Genomic DNA, 25,979 nt, shown 5'->3' with positions numbered 1-25,979 from the left:
GCCTGCTGGTCAGTGATTATGTTCTTTATCTATTTGTGTCCCTCACCTCCTGTTTGGAAATGCTAACATAGCCTGGGTGAGGCTTGAAGGCCTTATAAGGCTGTTTGGAGAACATCTGGTGGCTACTGATCGTCTGACCGAACACTGGCTGCAGCAGGAAGTAGGGCTTCTCCGCGTAGTATACCACGACCACAAAGAGCGACACCGCCACGATCAGACTGGTGGCGATCAACGACTTCCTCTGTGGAGAGAGAGAGAGAGAGAGAGAGAGAGAGAGAGAGAGAGAGCACTTATAAGAAGTCGGAAAAATGCAGCAATATAATGTTTCAATATCATTTACTGTATGATTGCTGGTGCAGATCCCTTACACGTGATGCTGCATTATCAGAACCTTAAAGCTAAAGAATATTCACGGTAGAGAGTAAGCTTTATTTTTTTTTTTATATTTAGGCGATTCAGCCCAAATGTCACATCGGTAACCTACAGTGAATTGCGTGAAATTAGTTATTTCTATTTGTTTGCCTGAACTATTTCGGTTCTCTGTTTGGCTAAGGTGTCTATCATTCCAAAACACAGCAAACCAGCAGCCAAATAGCAACATTTAATTGTTTAGTTTTAGCCGTGCAAATGCAGATCAAGTGGCCAAATGTCTCACCATGGCAACAAAAAGCACTTTGACTAACTTAAGTTGGGAAAAAGACCATCCTTCTCAATAAAATCTCCTACGGATAAATAAAGATTCATAAAAGTGCATCATACTGGAATCACTTTGATGTTGTCTGACCAGAAAAAATATACAGTAAAAAGGAAGAAAGAATTACATTCAATCATTATGTATTTGATTCAACATAGATGACTCACAGTAACCTCTTCCCCTTACTTCAGATGGATTGAGTATTCAAATGTCTCTCTAAAGTACTAATTAATCTTCTTACATAGTCAATTTGCAGAGATTAAGACTTAATATTTACTCATTAACACACGTAATTCCCACTTTTCACTCTTATAAGATTGACCCATCAAAAGCCGAGCTTGTACACGGTTGCAAAGTTGTCGTTACCTTTTGTGATCTTTAGTCCAAACTGAAATATCTCAGCAACTATCGGATGGATTGCCCTGAAATTTTGTACAGACATTAATGTTCCCCAGAGGATAAATCCCAGTGACTTTGGTGTTCCTACTGCCACAAGCAGGTTGACGTTGACGATTCAGAGTGAAACATATTGACAACTAAATGACTGATTAGAATGAAGTTCGTCACAAATATTCAAGGTCCCAAGAAGATAATTTCAACTGACTTTGGGGATCTTCTGACCTGTCAAGATTTTTACTTATTCAGTGAAATAGCTCAACAAATACTTGATAGATTGGCTCAAATGATATAGAAATGCATGGTTCCCAGCTGATGTATTCTGTATACCATTTTTCTTAATTTAGCGCCATTATTAGGTCAAACTTTTTAATTGATTCAAAGATTTGGTTTATGACCAAATACCTGCAAAGCTAATGACATTCCCATCAGCCTCAGCTGTACTTAATTGTTAGCATGCTAACAGATGGTGAACATGGTTAGAGTATACCTGCTGAACATCAGCATGTTAGCATTGACACTGTGAGCTTGTTACCATGCTGAGTATTTAGCTCAAAGTACAGCCTCACAGAGCAACTAGCATGGCAATAGACTCTTAGTCTTGTTTGATCAAAGTCAGAAAATTAGGGACATCATCCACTGTGCACAAATATTGTACTCTACGTCAGCATCTCTAACAAGACCAAAGTGACTTCCATAGGAAGTCATCCACGCCATTCACATTGTTAATGTAAAAATATAGCTTGACATCAACAGACCAAATTGCAAATGCACGTTAGTCTGGAACTGTGGAGAACTACTGTAACTGTTATTCTGTGTTACTCATCAGGTAATAAATGGCTGGTTGGAGCCAAAGAGAAAAAGAGTACATGTTTCATCGATATACACGACACACGAGAGTACACAACCGCTACACTTGCAGATTTGTCTGGTTCACAGGCTAATAAAAAATATCCTAGCAAGCAAAATTTTGAAAGTTGATCAAAGTAAGAAAATTAGGGACCTCGTCCACTGCGCACAAATATTGTACTCTACTTCAGCATCTCTAACAAGAAAGTAACAGACGAGGCGTCATTTTTTATACATGGCAAAACAGCAACAGGATGGTCTGGTAGTAAGAGGTATTATGGCTTGGCAGAAAGAGCTGAGAGTGATGAATAATGTATAAGAGATGGAGGACGAGGAAAGGTCTCACAGAAGAAAAGCTATTGGCAAAGGCAGAGATGGAAAGCTCAATGCACAGAAGAGAGAAAGAATCCAGCAGAAATGAAAAAAATCTGTGGTGTGCTACGACATCTCGCAGCCTGAGGTGATGATAGATTTCGGCACAATCGGAGACGGTTTTTTTATTCCCCAGGAAACTTCAATAACGTGCTGCTAATCTAACAGACAACACCGGTGGGAAACTCCAGATTTTTAGGAAGGTGGTGTTTCGCAGATTCTTTGAAGTTATCTGATAGTGAGAAGATTGGATATGGCACGCTGTAATGGTGAAGCCCCCACAGCCAAAGCGCCTGCACCACCACACGCTCTGATCTGCAACATCAAACGTCCCATGGGAGGCGCAGGAGGCTTCGTTTCTCAGAGACGAGATCAAACATGTGGGGGGGGGGCCATTTGCAGCCCTGACAATCAAGGACTATCCCATTTTATCGATTGCATGTATGTTACATCACGCTATCATTCCATGGCATTACCGCCCATCTTTGATCAAAAACAGAGGAGTTTCACCTTTGATCTTGAATAACACAGCACAGGAGGACAAATATGAAATGCTCAAGTATTTTACAAAATATTTGACATCACTTTCCTAAAAGGACAGTCAGTCTGTTCCCTGTCATCCCATCTGAAAATGTGCTGTAATAGCTAGTCATCAGGAGTCCATTATGGAGCATGAAACCAATCCCTTATTAAGCAAGGGAGGGAAAAAAAAGAAAAAACTCTCAGCTCAGTCTGCAGCGCTGCAACATCCATCTGTTTTCAAGAGGGAAGAAAATTTCCTTTGTCGCCTTCAACCTCAATCTGACCACAAATCACAGGGGAAATGATGTGTCAAACTCTGGAGGCGATTGGACGACCCGGCAGGGGCGTAGTGGGGCGATGAACCTTTACTACCTTGAGTGCACGACTCACGACCCCTCTCCTCGTTCGCTTATTTATCAGGGCGATCACGAGTCGGCCTGTTGAGCCGTTTGACAGAGAAGTTGAAAGGCTTGACGTTGAGGAAGGAGTACAGTAAGGGAGTTGGGGAGCACAGGCTGAAATGGGGACAATTAACACGTGGAGTGAGGCAGCAGTGCGGCTATAAAGTTTCAACCTTAGAGCTTTCGGTCAATGTTAAAATAGTCTTGCTTTACCAGACCCTCCTCCAAAGCGCGCTGAAGGAGAGTCTGGCTACTCCACATAGCATTTGGGGATGGGAAGAAAACGTGCTCTGGTTTAATGGCATTTCTTTAAACCAATCAGAATCATCATGGGCGGTGCTAAACTCCGCAAAGAGCCGCAGAGAGAAAACTCAGATTGGACAGATAGTCTAGCTAGCTGTCTCAATTTACCATACAGAGATCTGAGGAGCAGTCAAAAATAGTCCTCATTAATCCACCAAATTTAAAATTCCAACACAAAGAAAGCGGAAGGAAATGGAAAAGACAGACATCCGGCGGAATTTCCTGCAACACTGGAGCAATCCCAGAAGAGGAACGCGAAGGATATAGACTAATATTAAAACATTTTGCTTGAGGAATATGACTCCATATGTGGCTGCAACAACCTTGTTTGCGACCATCAAATCAGACAATGATAGCCATTAACTGCAGTGCCACTTATTCTTGTAGCACGTTGATGTTTCATTCAACACACCCCCACCGAAAGCTTTGAGGGGGCTATTTTTAAAAGTGCTAAAACCTACCCTAGGAGGTATTGATCTCAGTTCACAGACAGACTGCGTGGGATAATTGGGACCCGGGACACGAGAGAGCCATAATCTTTCACCAGTCTCTCCTGCAGTGAGCCTGTGTGACCAGATTACATATAGGAGGAAAAACTGGCATGAAGGTATTGATGGCCACCTTGTAATTGATGCATCAGTTGTGTTGAAATTGAGAAATAGCAAGCGGTGGGATGTAACTTACTACATTTACTTATGTACTGCATTTAAACCTTAAAGAACAGATTTTTTTTGGCCACAAAGGCAGCGGAAACAAATGTCAACATTGACATATCACCTTTTAAGTTGATGTGGTGAACCTATTAGCAAACAGTTGCTTATTTACACATCCAGCAGTTATGGAGCAACATTCATTTAGGGTCGTATTTGTGACCACCTGATGAATGTAAGTTCGATATTCACTCTTCTTTTAGCTCTACTTTTTGGTCTCTACCAACTCCTAAAACTCATATATATATATAATTTATAGATTTCTCTTTAGCTGATAAATGCTGCACTATGTTCACCTGTTGAAAACTTTGTCCGTCTGCTGTTTGGTGCTGAGCATTTAGTGTACTGTGGGTTTAACAGAGCTTTTTCTCTGAAAACAGCGGCTGGAAACGACACTAAAACAGTAAAGTTGTGGACCGGAATAGCTAACCAATGAGCTGAAACTAACTATATAAAGCTATAAAGCTCTGTAAAGCCGATGGGAGCTGCAGATTCATGTGATAATTCTCTGTAAGTTTATTACTATGAGCGACCCCTTTCATTGTTTTCATTACATTACATTGCATGTCATTTAGCTGATGCTTTTGTCCAAAGCGACTTCCATAGGAAGTTATCCACGCCATTCACATCGTTAATGTAAAAATATAGCCTGACATCAGCAGACCAAATTGCAAATGCACGTTAGTCTGGAACCTCTTAGTTAATCTTCAATTTCCAAGGGGCGTTATCAATGGCCACAGACCAAAATGCCTTTGGACACGATTGGATAGACCTACAACTGATCACAGTCTACAGTGATGAGCTGGGACGGTTTAGCATCAATGTGTCTGTGAACGAGTGTTGCCTTTATTCCATCACAATTTGAAAATAGTACTTCAATAGAAGTTCTACATCAGCTGCAGCCATCTTGGTTGTTTTTGAAAATGCCTCAACAGAGCTCCTCTTTACTAAGCTACGTTTAAGCCTGCCGCAGAGTCTGTGGCGCGAGGGTGCACGAACGAAAAATTACATCATCCAGTATTTTGTGTAAAGCGTGAAGGCTCCACAAGTTGTCATTGTCTGAAACCCGTCCGATATGAGATAAACAGTTGTGATTGGCCCGACCAGTGCCAGGCTGGCTGGAAATCTGTCTGAACGGAAGGGGAACAGACGCAGCGGCCAGAGCAAATAAAACATGAGCTTGTGTAGCGGAGTTAATGATTTCACTTGCCATCACTGTCACTGTGTATTCATTTCAATATACATTTATGATTTATTATCAATTAGTTATTTTTATACTGTTAACTGTCTCGTTTTATGCTGCTTTTTATCTTGTTTTAAATTTGTTTAGTTTCCGGAGATTTATTGTAGAAGTAAAAGTGGTTGCCATGGAGACCTGGTTGTGTGTATCGGGGCGGCCTCTGCTGCACCCCTGCAAACTTGAGCGGTGCATCCGAAAATGTATTTAATGTCTGCATGTAGCGTCTCTGTGGTGTAAAGACCATGTTCAGTATGAGGATGTGACTGCTCAGTGTTTGGTATCTACAGGCAAAAATAAATATCTAAACATTACTTTCTGTATCAATCACTGCAGCATTCCCCTATGTAAACCGAATAGGCAATACATTTGAAAATTACAGAATAATAAACATGAGTGCCCCATCCACTTGTGTGATGAATGAAAACTCGAAGCACATTAGCTGTTTATTTCCCTATGCATATTGTGCAATCCAAATTTCACCTCCATCAGGCTCTATCTGGGCATGAAGAGAATACAATTTCCCACAAAGACTAACGCTCCTGCTCAGTAAACAACAGGAGCACACTGTAGTTCAATCCAAAAAGCTAATCGCGATGGGTATTGGAATAATGAGAGGCTCAACCTGAATAAAATGGCTCATAAAAAAACATATCTGGAAGCTGTTTTCAAGTGCTTCCTGGGCAATGGGAAAAAAAACAGAAAATTACATTTGCAATGCAAAAACGCTAGCTCACTGGCACCTGATTCTTGCCACCACGGTCCAGCGAGCAGTTAAAATCCAATTTCAATTAAGGCGTTTGAGAAAATATTTACGGAGTCTTTCTCTCACTCTTCCTCCTCCCCTCTTTTTAAAGCCTTAGTGCTGTTCTGGGGAATAAGACAGGAGCGTAAATAAAGAGCCACTCTTTGAGATTGAGAGTTGGAGGTCCAGACACATTATTTAATTCTTGTCATATTCCCAGCAAAGGTCTCGCTTCAAATGTCATCCAAGTAGGAGATAACAAATTATTATTTTCCCGTAGGAGAAGGTTGACTCTATGCTGCTGGTAACACGGTCATGCACAAGTTTCCCTCTAAATTTCACCCACAGGAGCTCTACAATTTGTAGAGGTTATTGCATAAGCATTAAGTTTATGACTATATATTATTCATTTAATGCATGAGCTATATACCCAGATATATGAATTAATTAATTCATGAGCTATTTACACCAGTCTTTGGGGTTTTTACTCATTACAGTGGCACATTTTTGTTTATTTCAGTTACAAGTAGAGAGTAGAGTTATATACTGCAAATTGTAGGATTATTATCATGTGGTTGGTTGAGATTTAGCTGATTGTATCCACTGTATAAAGTGTTGGGCTGTTAAATCTGCATTTATCTCAATTATTGTCCTAGAAACCTTATTTTTCAACCTGTGTTTAATTAAAACCAACTTGTTTCAAATGTATCTGGAAACATTATTACATATTGCAAAATAACACAGCGGAGAAATATAGTGGAGTAAAAAGTACAATATTTCCCTCAGAAATGTAGTGGAGTAAAAGTATAAGTGCCATAAAATGAAAATACTTAAAATTCAAAACTGTAACCTTAAGGTACTTAATGGTAGTAAATGTTACATTCCACCACTCTGTTTCTTTTTCATGATTTTACTGCATCAATGAACTGAAGTAGAGTTGAACTAATGCAAAGGAAAAGAAGGACAGTCGTAAATGAACAAGCTGCAGCAGAGTTCATCGCTCATCTGGGAGGTTTGCAGCCTGCTGCCGGTCCCTGCAGAGCCCAGCAGAGGGGGCAGTCCCCTCACACAGCTGGCATGTGGCTCCCAGATGGGACCCGAGGAGCTCCGGCTGTAGCCTTACATCTTAAAAAAGGATCCGTGGAGCTCATCTAACAAATGCTCTGCTCTGGAGAAACATTCACTTCCTTTTATTTTGCTACAGTGCATTAATCAGCAAGATACCAGCAGCAGGAGGTTTATTTATTAGGTGTTTCCAACAACACCAGAGCAGTCACATGCACAGACTGAAATTAGTTTACTCTACAAATACAAACAATCCAGCAGAGTGTTTGTCAGTAATCTGGTTAGCCAACATATTTCTCATAATCCATCAACAAAAATCACTTTTTGTTGTACGTTGTTCAATTTGCATGTTGGAAGATCCAGTTGTTGCACATCATCATTTCTTGATGACAGAAGAAAATCTTTAACTTAAATGAGAACAAACCAGAATTCCTGCACAATGATGTTTATTTTAGGGATGGGCTTCGATTAAATTTTCTTAGTCGATCGTCGTCGGGAGAATTAACGATCGACTATTGATTAATCATTAATATTTTTATATTAAAATTCATTATTTATTTAACTTTTTATAAATAAAAAATGCAATGAAAATACAACGTTTTCCTTTTCCAGTTAAACTGGAGGTTATAGATATAGATATAGATTATAGATATGCTCTGCGGTGCAGCATAACCTGTAGCTGCGAGCCGGCGTTCTTAAACAGAGACCCTCGTTTGTTCCAAAATAATAAATATAAATAATCATATTAATTAATAACTTAACCAAAAACACAATAATACTTATCTGACAGGTTTTGTCAAAGTGTAACTCAAAACTATCCAAGGCACGGACAAAGCCTAATAAAAATAACCAGTAACTCACATACAACTTCTGCACCAGTGTACTGATGTGTGTTGAGAAAGATAAGCATGTTGACATGATCTGGGGTCAGACGCGACCGCTTCCTGGTGACCGTCTGTCCAGCCGCCGAAAACACCCGCGTTGCCGGGATGCACAGGTACCTCCGAGCTAACTTGGCCAGCCCGGGGAACCTTATTCTGTTCTTTTCTACCAGTCTGGTGGTGGTACGTCGTGACAAAATGTGATATGCTGGTTCCAATATCCATCTCAGTGAACTTGCAGGTCCCTTGGGTAATTTTCTCTGCTCGTTGTGCATCGCAGCTCCTCCGTGCTAACGCCGAGTTTATGCTAGGTTGAGACTGAGAGCAGGATGCACCGCGGCCGCCACCAACATTAACCAGGGTCGGGTGCACTTTGTTTAGTGGTAGGCTAGCTACATCATTTGAGTCATGGCCGTGTTGTAAGCCTACTTACACACGGCAACTCCGTGTTTGCAGTGAACCAAGTAGTTTATTTTTTTCAATCAAAATGGTCTCACGCCACACTCGCAGCCAGGTAACTGAGTATGGAGTCAAATATTGCCCCCAGGTGGTAAAATGTTTGACTGCTGCCACACTGTGAAATTCATTTAATTGCTTCAAGACTCACAATACGCAACGCAACCAGTATTAGTGTAATTGATAACAAATTAACGTGATCGACGAAATTCTTAATAATCAATTATCGATCGTCGAGTAATCATGCCCATCCCTAGTTTATTTAGTAACAAATATTTGGTGACCACGAGTGGTGGACAATGTGTGACACTTCTGTTTCCTTCAACTTAAATACCAGTCGTTAGTGAACTGCACATAACACTCAAGAAGGTGTAAAGTTTTATATTGTTGGATAAATTAGTTGATTGATTGGTTGGTCGCTTGGCAGAAAATTAATCAACAATTTGTTGAATCAGAAGTAACATTTCCAATCCTATGGTTTTAGCTTCTCAAGTGTGAGAATTTGTTGATTTTCTAACATTACAAATTGAATATCTTGGGGTTGGGAGTAGAAGTATAGTAGCAGAAAATGGAAATACTTAAGTAAAGTACTTTAAAACTAAAGTATAAGTAGATAAAGTAATAATCTCAAAGATTTTCATTTAAATAAAATGTCTGTTAAGTCACTATCTATCGCTGAATGAGGTAACACAATGGTGATTGAGCCTATGGCCCGCTGATAAAAGCCCTTGCAGTATAAAAAACATACCTGTCAAGTTTTGGATTTGAAAATAAGGGAAATTTTTCCGGCACCCACCGCAAAAATCACCACTTGATGCAGAATGCTGAAAACATTTACAATTTATAACATTGCTTGTCTTTACATTTTATTTTCATTCCACACATTCTTTTCATTTCATATTGCTTTTCTTTTACAGTTTTTCTTTTCATTTCACATAACTTTTCTTTACTCTTTTAGTGAGTTATTGTATAAATTTGTTGCAGACTTTGCATTCTTTAAGATTGTTTTGGAAGGAGTGTATTTGTGGGCTGGGCCAGGGGGGGTTTACAGAGTGGTTTACATGAGAGTAGAGCGAAACAGTTCTGTTGTCTAACGTCATCCTATTCTCTGTAACAATCTTTCGGTACCATGCTAAACACCCTTTCTCAACTTGCATTGCTATGGGGAATGCAAGTAAAGCCTCATAAGTTTTGGCAGCGCATCGCGTCTCTGTCGGGGCGTCCATCATCCGTCTCTGTTTTTTTTTCTTTTTTTCCCAGCGTTGTCACTCATCATCTGACCTCACACACTAAACTCGCAACAACTGCCACCTACAGTACCTGTAGTAGGCTACTGCGGCAGGTGGCAGTTATCGCGAGGCTAGTGACAGAGCTCAGATTGGGAATGTTTTTTTTTTTTTTTACTCCGCTCGGACCCGGGGTATTATTTTTTAATAACGCAGGTTAAAATACGGGAGATTTACGGGAAAATACTAATACGGGAGGACGGCGGGAAAGAAGGGTAAAATATGGGACTTTCCCGGCCAAAACGGGATACTTGACAGGTATGATAAAAAACTGAAAAGCTAATCATTTTTACATTAGTTTTGCTATTAGATGCAAAGGGGGTCAAATGTGGAGTAATATTTACTTAGAAAAAGCTAGGCAACAATTTCCACACAGAAATTGTCAGTAAATTTTATTTACAATTTAAGAATAGTTTCTATTAAAAGCATTTAAGCAAAATTTACTTGCAATTTTCTGTATATGTGACAACATTTTAATTACTATTTAATTACTCTTCTAAATTCTACTTGTTTTTCACAAAATTTTACACACTATTCCTTAGTAAGTTTTACTAGTTTTTTACTAAATTTTACACACTATTCCTTAGTAAGTTTTAATAGTTTTTCACTAAATTTTATTCATGATTGCTTAGTACATTTTACTACATGCTAGTTAAGTTTACTTGAGTGCCTTTGATAGAAACTGTTCTTAAATTGTAAGTAATGTTTACTTGATCATTTACTGTCAAATTTACTAAGAAATTCTGTGTGGAAATTGTTGTCTAGCTTTTTCTAAGTAAATTTCACTCCACATATTTCTCAGTGTAGGTGTCTGTGTTGACATTCCCAGGAAAAATCACTAGTGGCGCACAGTTAATGTCGCTTTTTCCATCACCCAGCAGTGGTTGGTCCGCCAGAGAGGGTAGGCGGAGCTAACGCAACAGACTCGCTCTTTAACTGCCGACTGACAGACGTCACACAGGCGATACTGTTCGGATCTCTGGGAAGTGAGGTCTAAAAACACACCTGCAATTACCGCTTATTGCCAAAGACGAACGAAAAAGAAAAAAGAAAAAAAGAAATGGAGACCTTCAAGATTGTAACTTTTAGTAGAGTACTAGTGTAAAAGTAACTTAGTAACTCTCCACCCCTGGGAGTAGGACATTCTTCTCTCTTCATCTGTGCAGATGTTTCGTTCTTCCAGTACAATAACAAAACATCCTGATGCTGCTGCCCTTGGTGCATACTACTTCCGTTGCATCACCCTTATCAGCGGTGACATATGAAAAGAAAATCCTTCAATCCAGGTCAAATGAACACTAATCTGTTCTGTTGGCATGATACTGCATCATTATAGTCCAGAGCATCACAAAGAATCTTAATCCGGCCCAAAAAAGAACCTGTTTGCTTTTATGTTGCTGAGACTCTGCAGAGGGCAACAATAAGGAGGAAACACTCTTTTTATCCACTTGTTTTTTCACAGCTACAAACATCAATACTGCAAATCCCTGTCTTAATCACTATATGTGTGTGTGTGTGTGTGTGTGTGTGTGTGTGTGTGTGTGTGTGTGTGTGTGTGTGTGTGTGTGTGTGTGTGTGTGTGTGTGTGTGTGTGTGCTTGTGCCTTCACACGTGTGCTTGGATGCGTGACTGGAAAGCAGTCAAATCCCATTTGACTAATGCATATCTGATATCAAATGGAACATAATCCCCACAAGTATAAAGGATTAAACACTCTACAATATTCACTTCCCCTTCTGGATCCAGAAAACTTTTGGGATGAGGGGGGGAAAAAAACACCACCATATGTTCACAGAAACAGTTTGGAGAAGCTCTATGCTCTGCTGCGTAGGCTGCTGCTCGCTCACTTGAGAAAGTGAAGAATTTGTGAAAGTGAAGGAAAAAAAATCTGTTCTTTGAGAAGCCGAGAAGCTGCATATCTGTGGGAGCAGAATGAGTCTACCTGTCAGAAACAAAGCATATTGAGACTTTATGTTTGACTGTGAGTTATTCTGCTGTAAAAAAAGACTTTCTGCTGTGTGGAGAAATTTACATCATACTGTTTCTCCCTGGATGGGGTTCTTTATTTCATTTGGTAATAAGTCTCAGGTTGATAACGTACATGTAATCCACAAAACACAGCAGCAGTCAGTGCAAATATTTTTTTAACCACAAATAAACATTTGTTGGTTCCAGCTCATTTCTCAAATGTGAGGATTTGCTGGGTTTTGGACTGTTGGTCGGACAAAACATTTGAAGGTGTCACCTTAATCATGATATTATTTTAAGGCAATATCACACTTTCCTAGTCTGAGCATAGACGGTGCCGTATATTGTACACAGCCCTCTGATTTGGGGGCAATATGACTCGACTAGAAATGGTCAAATTATAAATGTCACAATATCAGCTGCTGCATTGGTGACAATATTTTAGACTGTACAAAGTCAACAGGTTTCATCTGAGCAGAAGAGGTTGTACAGTTTGAACACAGCATTTGTAACAATGTAAAAGCTAATTTACATTTAAATAAGTGTCTTTGTTTAGTTTGACTTTGCACCGAACCTGTGGTCTTTTTACTGTTTATTACTATTGTAATGTGTGATTTTAACTGTTTTCTAATTTTTTACGTCACTTTTTTCCAATCATTTATTTTTCTTTTTTTTATTGTTGTTGAGCTGCTTTATGTATGGTTGTTAACTTGGTTAAAGTATTAAACTGTAAATCAAACGATAAAAAAACTGGACGCCATCTTGAGCCAATCGGGCCAGGGATCTATAGTGGGAGGGCCAATGGCCCTACTTTCTACACCCTATTTCCGGCACACCCATCTTCGAACTCTGCCTTCATTTTTGACTCAACTACACATCTGTTAAGTTTAGTTTCAAAATCTGGCTGCAGACAGACAAAAATATAAACACCTGGCAAAGTACTCAAATCCGCCTCAGTGGTAGCTCCCGCTACAGTATGTCGCCAGGACCACATTTTGCCATGATGACACACACACAGACTCACAAGGTGAAAACACACCGTTGTGGCTGGTAATAAACAAACACAGCGTGAAGACAGGGACAGCCTGGCTATAAAGACACAGTAGCTGCATGTCTCAGACCACCTGCTTTATGGGCAAAAAATGTGGTTTAAAAAAAATGAAAAAAAGCATGTTCCCTCTTCTATAATATCTATTACTTCTATTGTCGAGGGTTATATTTAGAGAGAACATTGAGCCAGAATGATTTGCAGCATTCAGCCAATCACAGAAAATGACTTCTGCCACCCATTTATGACTAGAGCCATTTAGCTTGATCCTGCTGTAATATCAGAGTTTCTCTCTCTTTAAGTAGCTGGCTCTTTTGGTCACAGATGGCCGACGGGCAGAGGAGACCGCACTGCCAGCCAAGGACGAAGATACCGTATAGTAATGAATCTGCTGCTTGCCATCTACCACAACCTGACTGCAGACACTCAATTGGCAAGAGAACCTTTTGTGCACAAATAAAATGCAATAGAGAGAAGATGCCGCACACACAATTTTGATTTGAGTACTTTACAGCAGAATAGCAATTATTCCCCCTGTTTCTTTGTGTTTGAAGGGCGAAGGCAGGGTGAGGTGGGGGGGGGGATGTGCCGGTTGAGAAAAAAAATCGACAAGAGAAAATCCATTTCAATTTGCCAAATGCCAGCACAGGATTACTGATATTTAGCAACTGATATTTCCCCTGAAACTCAATGGTATCCCTCCATAATTCCATAATAAAGCCTCATCCCATTGGTAGTGATTACACACAGCATGACTGCTCACACAGAGAAATTTGAGTATGTATTTATATATCACCAACGAAAACTACACAGACATCTGACAATCGGAAAGGATTAGACAGACAGACAGATGCAGTACATCATCTGCAGGACAAGGGGAACAAACAGCGTCACCAATTCTTTTCTCTCCACTTGACTAAACAGACGTCTGGCCTCTCGAGACTTTCCTAAAGGTGTTATTTGTTAAAGAAATGTGTCTGGCTAAGAAACTTGTCCTCAAGGCTGCCGGAGACAGAAAGCAGCAATACTCACTGAATTTTCAAGTGGCTCAGAAATAAAAAGGAATTTGTCCTGTTTGGTGCTCAGCCCTCAGAGGGATGATGGCTGAGATACCTTGAGATTACAAATGCATTGTTTAAACTGGTGAAGGTTAATTGCAACTTCTTCAACTACTTGTTAGTTCGGAGATGTTTTTTACAACAAAACACCGCTCAGTAATTTTAATGCAGCAGAAGAGGAAGAAGTGGAAGAAGAAAAATAAACATTCCAATTTGTCATCAATAATTCTCTCTTATGTGATAGCTAATTCAATATTTTGGGGGTTTGGCCTGTTGGTTGGTTAAAGAAAAAAAACATTTGAAGACATCACTTTGGGCTTTCAAAAAATGTGACTGGTATTTTTTCTGTGTTTTCTGACATTTCATAGGCCAAGCAATTGATCAATTGGAATGGTAATTAACAGATTATTTGCAGATTTACAGATTTAAAAACCAGAAAGGTCCAAATCAAAGCAGCAAAGGCTGTGATAGCCTAAATCTTTGTCCCTTTTTTGTCCCCTGATGCTGAGAGGGACGTTTTACTATCTGCAAGTATCGGTCGATATATCGCCATACATGACTCCACGGTCCACGATCTCCAGGCTGAGATGACCCTGATGAAATCATCAAAGAGCTAGTTTAAAATTGGCAAAGTATCCCTTTAAAATAATAATCAGCAGACTGCAATTGGAAAATAATTGTTAGATACACCCTATCCTGGACTAATGATTCATGATGATTCCCAGTACATCAGCCTTTTCTAAATGTCTTTCAGGATTTGGTTACATGGCGATCAGTGCCAAGCATAAGACAGACATGGAGGAACTTGCTCTTATTTTCCTGAGCCGCTGAACAAATAGTATATGTTGGATCGGATAAAGGATGTGTTGCGTTTAAGATTTATTTTAAAGTCTCACTCTGAAAATTCATGGAGTTTTTATTGAGAGAGAGAAAATCTCAACTGAATCCTCTTTGTTCAAAGCAGCAGATATCTCAGAGATTTCTAACCACAGAAGCATTCAAACAATTTACCAGTGCAGCTTTTTGTTTTTCGTTAATCCTCTTAAGATTGTGAATGTTCTCCGAGAGCTCGGACAACAGCATTGTGAATTTTAAGTGAAGCAACTGTTGCGCACAATAAACAAACCAACCAGGTGAATTGACAGCCACCAAACAGCTCCGCTATGTGGCACACGCAGGTGTTCATTCTGGAAAACAACAATAACGTTTGCATAGTCTATTCTGTCAAAGCCTTTGTGGTGCTGCTGCACTGTGTTGGCAAAACCCAGGGGTGGGAGAGAGTGGCATTCAATGTGTGTGTGTGTGTGTGTGTGTGTGTGTGTGTGTGTGTGTGTGTGTGTGTGTGTGTGTGTGTGTGTGTGTGTGTTAAGGATGGGGAGGCTGTAGCAGTGTCAGATCAAATCTGGTCAGACAAAACAACCACAAAACCAGCCGTGAAACCTCAAACACAACAATGTGACTCGACACACACAGCAGTGCAGATTCCTCACAAAACAATAGCCCAGTGATCAGATGCAACATTACCCAGAGTACACTGTGGCATTTTGAACCGTTGCCCATTTCCTTTTCTCCTAACAACCACTACAACAGAAAGTTCCAGGGCACAGACGAGCATAAAAGCAGACAGGGGATTATATTTCATTAACAAAATTGACTGCACTTTATTTAATGCCCTCACTTAACCGCCAGGCTGTATTAGTGTCTGTCAACCTCTTCAGTTCACGGAGGCAATCAGCCTCCCGATGCTGGTGCCCAGAGCACTGTCGGGTTTCCACTGGGGATAATAACAGTGGCATTGAAGCCTTTTATTAGCAGGCTTGGTCAAGAGCCTTCAGGAAGAAACCTACAGTATGACCAGACGTGGCTCCCACTGAGCACAACACTGACACTTCTATAAAAGAGAAAGAGACAGAGGAAAGAGAATCAAAGCCAGGATGTCCATCAAAGATATCTGATGTTGTCTGCAAATTCTGCAATAGGATGAAAAAAAACAAATCCTAACATGTCAAGGCAATAATCAAGCTAAAAAAGCCAGTCTGGAGAGAGCGGGCGTGGCACAGTTGGACAACACTAATGCAATTACAGGGATGTTCTGCTCGCTCAGAGGCTCGGTTGAAGAGCGGAGTACAGAAAGCTCAAGGCGAGCTGCACAAAATCAGCCATTATTCAGGGTAACGCTTGATCTTGCCACCTTGTGGGGTAAGACTTAGTTTGTGAACAACAGGATTTCATAAAACTATGATACTAAATTTATACCGCAAAGAAGGATTTTACTTGCCCCTTCCTACATGCAGCTTAAAGGTCAAGGTCAGGTAAAAAAACAAGCACCTGGATAATAAATAGGGTTCAGGCTTTTGCTTTAGGACACTTCAGCAAGGCACATACTTAAACCACAATTTTTCCTACTCTGACGCCTCCTGCTGCCCCTTTTTGATTCTGTATGACATCTTTTTGTGTCATTTGGATGGCACTTCTAAGCCACATCCAAGTCTACGGAGAGTATAACTCCTTATCAAACAGGGCCTCTACTGACTGGTCTCTTCTGGGGCTTTGGCTCGCCCCTGTGCCAATGGGCATTTAGGCCTTGCCAACAGCAAGGACGGGGGGGGGGGACGACTTGCCAAATATAATCCAGCAATAGTGCAACACGCTCAAATGAGTCCAACTGGCAGGGAGCTGTATGACTCTGTAACTACTTCATGTTAGGAAATGAACACATATAACATAAATGCTCCTAAAAGTAGATAAAACTGTCCAGAAATGTGTGATGAAGCGCGTTGAAATTACACCAGGAAAGAAAAACACAGAGTAGAAAACATGTAGAGGAAACTGTGTACCAACAGTGTCATAAGTAAATCAACAGAAAATTAATCAACCGTTATTTTGATTAGGGCTGCAAATAACTTATTTTCATTATCATTTTCTCAATTAATTATTTGGTCTACATTAGAAAGCTTTATAAAATACCCATTACAATTTACTAAAGCCCAAGATGATGTCTTCAAATTGCTTTTTTGGCCAATCAACAGTCCAAAACTCATTGACGATTCATTTGTTCAGTCATTTTCAAGCAAAAATGACAAATATTCTCTGGTTTAAGCTTCTCTAATAGGATGACTTGCTGCATATGTGACATTAATTTAAGATCTTTAGGTTTTGGACTGTTGGCTGGATAAAACAAGCAAATTGAAGTTTTTTTTAACATTTCATACACTAAATGATTAATCAAGAGTATAATCGCCATATCAATCAATAGTTGCAGCCCTAGTCCATGCATTAATCTACTGTAGTATCAACAAAAAAATGCAATATTTGGTCCCAAAGTTCACCTACAGTGTGCATGCTTTTCACCTAAACATTGGTCATGTGGAGGCATTTGGTCTGTTTTTACCTTTACTCAAGGTTGAAACTGCTCTTTTGAAAGTACATTGTTGGACATCAAAAGAAGTCAAAACATCCCCAATGGCGTAGGAAGATAATTTGGGAGAAGCTCGAAATTATTTATAAGATTCTGGACAACTACTGCTGGTATTTAAAAAATCTTTGTGATTAAAAAACTGTTTCTCAGGAAAGAAAAAGACTATCAATTAATCAAATATCAAAAAAGGAATAATGCGCATAACCAAAATACATCTACAGTATTGTTTTTTCTAACCAAAACCAATTTTGTTAGAATATGAATTAGCGTCTAATCTGGATCAATGACATTTCCAGGATAATTACCCCACACACATGGCCGTTCTCAAACTCCGTCCCCTTCGACATGTTTACAGCATTTACTCTCTAACTGGGATGTTTTGGGACCTATTGGCGGGGATTTGCTATGGACAAAATACACAGGCCAATACACTAGTAAGAGCAAATTACATTTACCATGTATCCAGATATTTAAAGAGCTCACGTTACTGTATTGTGTGAACAGTTAACTTCAGTTAATATTGTGTGTGGCTTTTTTTTTTTTTTGCGGGGTGCAAATGTTCCCCCAAAACAACTTCCTTCCCGAGACCATTTTGCAGAGCCACCGTCTCTGCGTCTGGAGCTTAGCACCGACCAAGATGATTGTTATTGGTTTAAAGAAACCCAGAGCATTTTTTTCTCCCATCTTGGAATGTATGTGTAAGGTAGCCAGACCTTACTCCACAGCGCTGTGGAGATAGGGCTGGCAATGTGTGAGTAATGAGGGCCAAGCTATCTGGCCTTTTTAAACTAAAACACAGCTAAATGTTCTACTTCATTGATTGTTTGCACTTTCTCCTGATATCTGGAGAAACAAAGGCATATTAACAACAGCACTTTTTTATTTACTTCATGACTATTGGCCTCTTGTTTAAGTGTAATTGTAATTGTAAGTGTAATGTAAGTATAAAACTTCAACCTCCACATAAAAGGTGCCGTAGGCAGGATTGTGAAGATCCAGGGATTAGCCAAAAAATCTGAACATCAATAACTTCTCAGTCCCTCCCCTCTTTCTGCTAAAGGCCAAAACGGTCTCCTAAGCCCCTCCCCCCACAAGGGAGAATGAATGCGCGTGCATGAGCAGTGACTGACACGCAGTTAGACACCCCCCCTGGCCATGATTGGTGCATTTGAACAGGGAGCTGTGGATTTTTGCAAATCACACTACAGGCTGTAGGTGGTGCCAGAGGAGCCAGATTTTTACCTGCTTCATGTAGTTCTACTGGAACACAGGGTCAGTTTCAGCAAATATGACAGAAAGTTAGTTTTATAAGTCTTACCTACTGCACCTTTAAATCCCTGGTATTAAAACCACCAGTAGTGCAGCTGTTGTCATGTTTTTCACAGATTCCTCAAAAATGTATCCAGCAAGTCACATGTTTTGCTGTCCCTATTTTTTACATGTTAAAAAGTGGTTGCCACTGAGTACAACCAAAGTCCAAGAATTGGTTGCCAATTTCTCAAAATGGTTGCCAATGGCATCCTGGCAACTGTTACTGTCGAGTCTTGCTTGACATTACAGCTTCAAAAGGCTCCTTTGTGAGTGCGTGTCCAGTAATAATAGAGGTTATGGCCCAGAGGTTCTTTGTGAGTGACATGTAATTATGCTGCTGACCGTGACTGCAATCACACAGTGAAACTTAATTTGTAGGCTGCCATATTCTGTATCTTTTCTTTGTATTTTGGGAACGGACTCAAAGAAAAAAACAGCTAAGACAATGACCAGCACTGGCAGCAGAGTTCAAGCACCTCGAACTGGCGGAGTGGCATATGATTAAGCCACCCAGGATTAGAGACTACCTGACCAACATGACCAATGACACATAGTGAGATCAAGTAAAGCCTTAAGTCTTCCCAGATGTTGATACGATTTCTGGTTTAAGCGATAGTTCTGCTGGCCCAGTTACTTCGACTACCGCTGGCTTAATGCCAGATTTGGAGCGAGGTTATCACCCTTGGTTACCACTGTGAATAAACTAATCCTTGCACTGGGTTCTTCTTCTGCAGCAGTGTGTGTGTGTGTGTGTGTGTGTGTGTGTGTGTGTGTGTGTGTGTGTGTGTGTGTGTGTGTGTGTGTGTGTGTGTGTGTGTGTGGGTGTGTGTGTTGTTTTGCACAACAGATGTAGGTTACATTACCATGATAAAGAAGCCACACGCTTAAATGGTACCCTATCGGCTCAAAAGGGGTTTTAGAGAATGGACGGCAACAGCGAAGCCACAAGACAAAGACTTTTGTTTAGGTCATTCAGTCAGGAGAAAAGTATAGCTAGTCAAACAGAATTTTTGGGGCGCCTGCATACAACACCCACTTTCCCTTTTACAGGGAAAATATTTAATAAACCTCAGAAGGAGAAACAGAGGAGGGATCCCATTCATTCAGTTGTGATGATGGCAAATGACCAGATTTGACCCATTCAAATCCCGAAACAGATACTGGATTTTTGAAACTATTGGCAGTATTTGGGAGTTTAAAAAAATCCAATAACGATCCATCAGTATCGTAATTAGTAAATTTTTTAAACATAAACACATAACCTGAACAATTTTAATAAAGACCCCTTTGATTTTTTATTTAAATTGACAATAAGATACATACTGTGCATTTGATTAAAAATAAACCTGTCAGCGCTCTCTGGTGGACAGACTATGAAATGGAGACCCAGTTTCTAACTTACAAATTTAAAAAGTAGTATCAGTACTGTATAAAGGAATCTATTAAACTATTAGTAATTGAGCTGTACGAACTGTGAGATTACAAATGAAAATCAGGTTTTTTCTTAAGGACCCTGTGCAGCCAGATAGCAAACTTTAAAACAATGGAAAATCTCATGTAAACTTCCCACTCAACAAGAAAAACAGATAAAAGGAGAGAATTGCACAAAGTGAAATCTGAGCACGGATTTGATAACACTTTGAATATAAACCGGATCCTCATTCAACATCCTGCCAGTGCCCTGCGCTTTCTCTAAAACTGTGGCGGGGCACTTTTTATCAGCCTGCCTTCTGCTGTAACACAATCACATGAGACAAGGGGAACATAGAGTAGTGTCATTCATCCCTGAAACTCTTAAAAGAACTGGGACACTCACTGCATTCCCAGTAGCTGTTAAACACCTCTCCGCACACAAACGAGTTTGTGTGTGCTTGCATTAATTATTTGAAATATTTGAAATCTTTTGCTTCTGTGTACCCACATGAACCCATCACAAAAACTTGCTTAACTGGCCTTGTTCTGCCAAATGTAGTTAGGAGTAACAGCAGCATCACCATCTTTCCATGAGACGTGATGGAGAGCTCATCCCGAACTGTTTTGATGGAGGACAACAGCCGCAGCCTTTCCCAGCTCAAGCATAGTTCTTCACGGATGAACTCACTCCAATTAAAACACAAGCTAACAAAGAGGGAACCCTGCACGGCAGAGTTCTCTCTGCAGGCCTCGCTCACCAATTATAAACATGAACTAAGTAGCAGACTGTGAGTCAAACAGTTCTCAGCACCTGGTGGCTTAAGAAATACATCCTATCATGCATCTGAACACAGTGGTGAAAGCAACGTTAACATCTAGACTGGGTAAACCCAGCCCGATCTGCCGGCGATTTGATTTCGCCCTGCAGCTCAGGCTGGAAACCTGTACGTTTATCTATCCTGCTTCCGTTACAAATTTGCGGGAACCAATCACAAACTGGCTTATCCACCTGGCGCGCTATTGGCGGGTTTAATACGATGACGATAGAGAAGCGAAGACAAGCAGCTTTTTGTTTACATTCAACATGACGGCCACCGAAGCGCAGCAACCCGTTGATGCCGCTGCTGTTTTTAAAAGATTTCAAAGGCAAGTTTTCTCTGAAAATGGAACAGAAACATGCCCTGGAACAATTCCTACAAAAGAAGCATGTGTTTGCCTTACTACCGACCGGCTTTTTTTCCGCTCTGCGTTGCTCTGCAAAGTACTGATTGGTTGAAGGACTATCCAATTGCGTACAGAGTCATTTGAACTATGCCCGTTGATCACACCTTATGCAGTAGAAAATACAGAGCAGACTCCCCAGACTAATGTTCAATCTTAAAAGATTGAGCTTAGTTAAGATAGTTAACTTCTTTTACACCCCATCAATTATCTTATTTTGTGATCTTTTAGAGGGGCCCGACCCCTAGGTTGGGAACCACTGGACTAAAACTACTGATATAATATACAGTATATTATAATATAAATACAATAATATATCATTTGCAGAACAAGTACTTTTACATTTGATTATAATACTGTACTTTTACTTAAGTAAGATTTTGAATGAGTTTATTTGTAATGGAGTAGTTATACATTGTGACATTGGTACTTTTGAGTACTTCTTCCACTACTGCCTAAAAACATCATCAGTGGATACTGTATATGTCGATTCACAGTAAAGTGAAAAAAAACTAAAAACTATTCTAAAACTGGCAAATCAAACTCAAATTCATTTGGCTGATACATTTTTTTAGTTATGATCTCTCTCTCTGCTGTCCCTGTGAATGAGATTTGATCATAAAATAAGTAGAGGTTTGAAAATACCATCCCGACGCCACAGATGAACTAAGGCATGTTTAGAAAAACATTTGGGTGATTTTTTGGCTGTTTGTGCACTTTTTGTTCATTAACCTAACACAGACAATAAATCTGCCCATAATCTGCTTTTTAAACATACACATAACATAGCACCCAGTTGTTCCCAACTTAGGGTTTGGGACCCCTCAAAGGTGTCACAACATAAATCTGACATGAGGGACAGGAAGAAGAGAATGCAAAGATCTAAACTTTGCTTTTTTTGTAAAGGGTTGGATAGTTTTAGCTCTTTAGCACTCAACAATTCACAGAAAATGACTCTTAGGTGGAAGTTTTCACAACTTAGAGACCAATGTGTCCGTAAGTTGTGAAGTAAGAAGTTTTAAGTAAACTTGTGGCAAAAGGTCACAAGTAGACACAATGAATTATTTTAAAGACATAAGCCACTTTTTTTATGAGGACCTGTTAATTAAGTTAAATGAAAGAATTGTGACCAAGATTTGTAATGAGTGCAACATTTTACAGTTGAAAAATAAACTTGTAAGAGCTCTGTGGAGCTCGTCAAAGTACCTCAAACATGTCTTTTGGATTTCTAGATGGCAACTTCCTGTTTATTATAGGCCAGAATGAATGTCAATACTGATATGTCTGCAATTACTTAATATTGGCCCAGGTGATTTTATTTAAATTTATTTTATTTGCATTTCCATCCATAGTTCATCCGAATCTGAATCCATCCGCCTGTTTTTATGTGCATATAAAATCTGAGTGGAAACGTTTAAAAAAAAAAAAAAAAAAGTAGAAATATCACAAAAAGGTTTTTACGCTTGGCTGAGGTAGTAGGCTGAGTAGATACATTAGTTCATCCACCCATCATCACTTCATCCACATCTTCATACTCTACATCCATTTATTGCTAAGAATCATGGAGGGCTATTTCAGCAGAAAAGCAGGGACACACCATGAAACACTAAGAAACTGCTGCATATGCACTTGTAAATATCTAAAATAATAGTAAAAACAACAAGTTGACTAAATAAGATGAGTTAACAGCTTACTAGTTGAATATAGAAGAAAGCTAGAGTGAGGTGTGTCACTATATAAAGACAGGTTTGTGTGGTTCTGTGGTTTGTCAGCAGCACTTTACTTGGGGTTATTTGAATATGGGGGGTATCTGACTATGTAACTAATAGCCAATATACTATACATCTGACTAATGTTACAAGAAACAAAGAGCTGGTGTCAGTTACAGCTTATTCACTTTGTACCATGTAATGACATGTTCCTTTTTTTATGTTTTTGAAATATAACATTAGTGTAAAATCTCTCAGATAACAAAATGAGCCTGAGAGTTTGCAAAGTGACGTGCTGTTGACAGAGACTCTCATTTCTTCTTCCTGTGAGTGTTGGAGGACTGACAGGAACCATAGTGTCTTTAAATTGATAAAAACACTTAACTTAAAATAAAAATATGGATAAAGCATGAAGTCTGACAAAACCAAACAAAGAATGTCCACTGTGATGCACAATCTGAGTAAAATAAACACATGGATTTTTCTGAAGGTAGAGAAACGATGCTGATGATCTTTAACTAGAAATAGTGATAATTCAAGATTAGCATTTATTAAGACTCATCAGAATCCCACTGTGTTTATGATGTTTTGTCCAAATATTTGATTCCAACAAGCTAACGTGTTGTTTTACACATAAAAACATACAAATTTGTTAATGCATAACTGGAACACGGCCCATTGCTTCAAAGTATTATGTGATTTTGCCTACACAAACTTAAGAGACTGAATCCATTTACAAAATGAGGAATTTGGTATGCAAACTATTGAAGCTGTGTTTACAATGTTCACAGTTTATTGTGTGTTGGTCAGACAAAAATGTTGTGCAAGTTGAGCGACAGCAACCATTTTGATGATTGAATAGGTTTTTAAGTCACTTCTCAAGCAAAAAAAGTCAAATATTTGTTAGGCTATATTGTTGTCTTAAATGTGTCTATGATTGGAAAACTTAATATCTTTGGGTTATGGACAAAACAAGCAATGTGACGGTCACCTTGGACTCTGTGATTGGCTTTTTTCAATATTTTATAGACAAAATGCTTATTTAAGAAATCCAGAAATGAATCAGCATATGAATGGATAATAAAGGTGAAACTATTAGTCAACTAATCTAGGGGAAATTAATGGACAACAATTTTGCTAATCGACTAAACCTTTGAGTCATTTTTCATTCACAAATAAACATTTGCAGTTTTCAACTTCTCAAATGTGAGAATCATTGTATAGGCTACTTAATATTTTGGGGTTTTGGACTGTTGGTTGGATAAAACTATAAAAAAAGCTATTTAAAAATGTCACCTTAAACTCTGGGAAACTGTAATAGACATATTTCACTATTTACAGGCCTATCTTGCATTTTATAGCCAAACAATTGACAAAACAAGAAATTAATCAGTTAATCGATTTGTTGATCTGAAAAATGAAGACAACTATTGATTCATTGTTTAAGTCACTTATCAAGAAAAAAAAATCATTCAATGTTTCCAGCTACTCAAAGATGAGGATAGCTAAATACAGTACAGGCCAAAAGTTTGGACACACCTTCTCATTCAATGTGTTCCTTTATTTTCATGACTATTTACTTTGTAGATTCTCACTGAAGGCATCAAAACTATGAATGAACACATATGGAATTATGTACTTAACAAAAAAGTGTGAAATAACTGAAAACATGTCTTATATTTTAGATTCTTCAAAGTAGCCACCCTTTTGCTTTTTTGATAACTCTGCAAAACCGGGGTTTTCTCTCAATGAGCTTCATGAGGTAGTCACCTGAAATGGTTTTCACTTCACAGGTGTGCTTTGTCAGGGTTAATTAGTGGAATTGTTTCCCTTATTAATAAAAAAGCAAAGGGTGGCTACTTTGAAGAATCCAAAATATAAGACATGTTTTCAGTTATTTCACACTTTTTTGTTAAGTACATAATTCCATATGTGTTCATTCATAGTTGTGATGCCTTCAGGGAGAATCTACATTGTAAACAGTCATGAAAATAAAAAGGAAACGCATTGAATGAGAAGGTGTGTCCAAACTTTTGGCCTGTACTGTGTGTATATATATATATATATATATATATATATATATATATATATATATATATATATATATATATATATATATGTGTGTGTGATCAACTGCACTTTCAGCCCTCAGTGTCAGTGACGTCGACATCTGTAAATTACTGATATTTATTGAATTACACTGAAATGAAAAGGGTGAAAAAAAAAGAGGACGACAGTGAGAGTCACTGGGGAACTTTATGTTAACTTTCTCCTCATCGGTTATGGCAGCTGTGGATGTTGTAAACTCCTCACATCATGTGAACACCTGAACATGTCATGAGGCATGTTGTGAACTCAGCTGGCTGCTTGGCCTGCATCTGCCTGCGTTTCTTTCACGAACAATGACACCAAAACATGGACTGAATGCAAAAAAAAAAAAAAACACTAGGGCCTGGCTTTCCTTCATGTGCACGGGCAAAAATCACAAATTCTGAGTTCCGCAAAAAACAGACGAGCAGACAGAAAGCGGAGGGTTAATTAATTACCTCTACGGAGCATCACCACCATCAGCTCACATTTCACCTCACATCTGCTAAATAGCACACTTAAGCCAACCACGTCATGCGCTCCTTGTGCGTTTTTTCCTGCCTTTTGGTATGTGAGAGAAACCCCCTCTTACCTTACACATCCAGGCCATTCTTATTTCTACGCAGACAATGGTGGACCGCTTGTTTTCGTCAGCCCCAACACGCCGTTCACCGCGTCCGTTTCCAAACACATTTATTCATGCATGCATCACAGGAGGAGACGCCGATGTGGTGCGGTTAAATGCGGGGATCGGCTCCATAAATATTGGAGTGTACCGTTATTCGTCTCCTCTCTCGGGTTTTTTCACCCCCATGAAGCTTGCCTGGA

At 39.3% G+C, this 25,979-nt stretch overlaps 1 protein-coding gene across 1 annotated transcript in view; it reads right to left on the bottom strand.

Annotated features, from left to right (window-relative positions):
* st6galnac3 (ST6 (alpha-N-acetyl-neuraminyl-2,3-beta-galactosyl-1,3)-N-acetylgalactosaminide alpha-2,6-sialyltransferase 3) overlaps positions 1-25,979 on the bottom strand; it is a 78,405-nt gene extending 52,426 nt beyond the window's left edge. The window contains exons 1-2 of the mRNA XM_039816409.1: positions 25,744-25,979; positions 47-241 (exon numbers count right to left, since the gene is read on the bottom strand). Of these exons, the coding sequence (XP_039672343.1) occupies positions 47-241; positions 25,744-25,761 (213 nt within the window). The 5' untranslated portion in view covers positions 25,762-25,979. The remainder of the gene's footprint in view (positions 1-46; positions 242-25,743) is intronic.

The sequence above is a fragment of the Perca fluviatilis genome, chromosome 11, assembly GCF_010015445.1.
Source record: "Perca fluviatilis chromosome 11, GENO_Pfluv_1.0, whole genome shotgun sequence".
Taxonomy (NCBI): Eukaryota; Metazoa; Chordata; class Actinopteri; order Perciformes; family Percidae; genus Perca; species Perca fluviatilis.
Note: the sequence above shows the minus strand (reverse complement) of the source record. Positions and strands in the feature narration are given on the sequence as shown.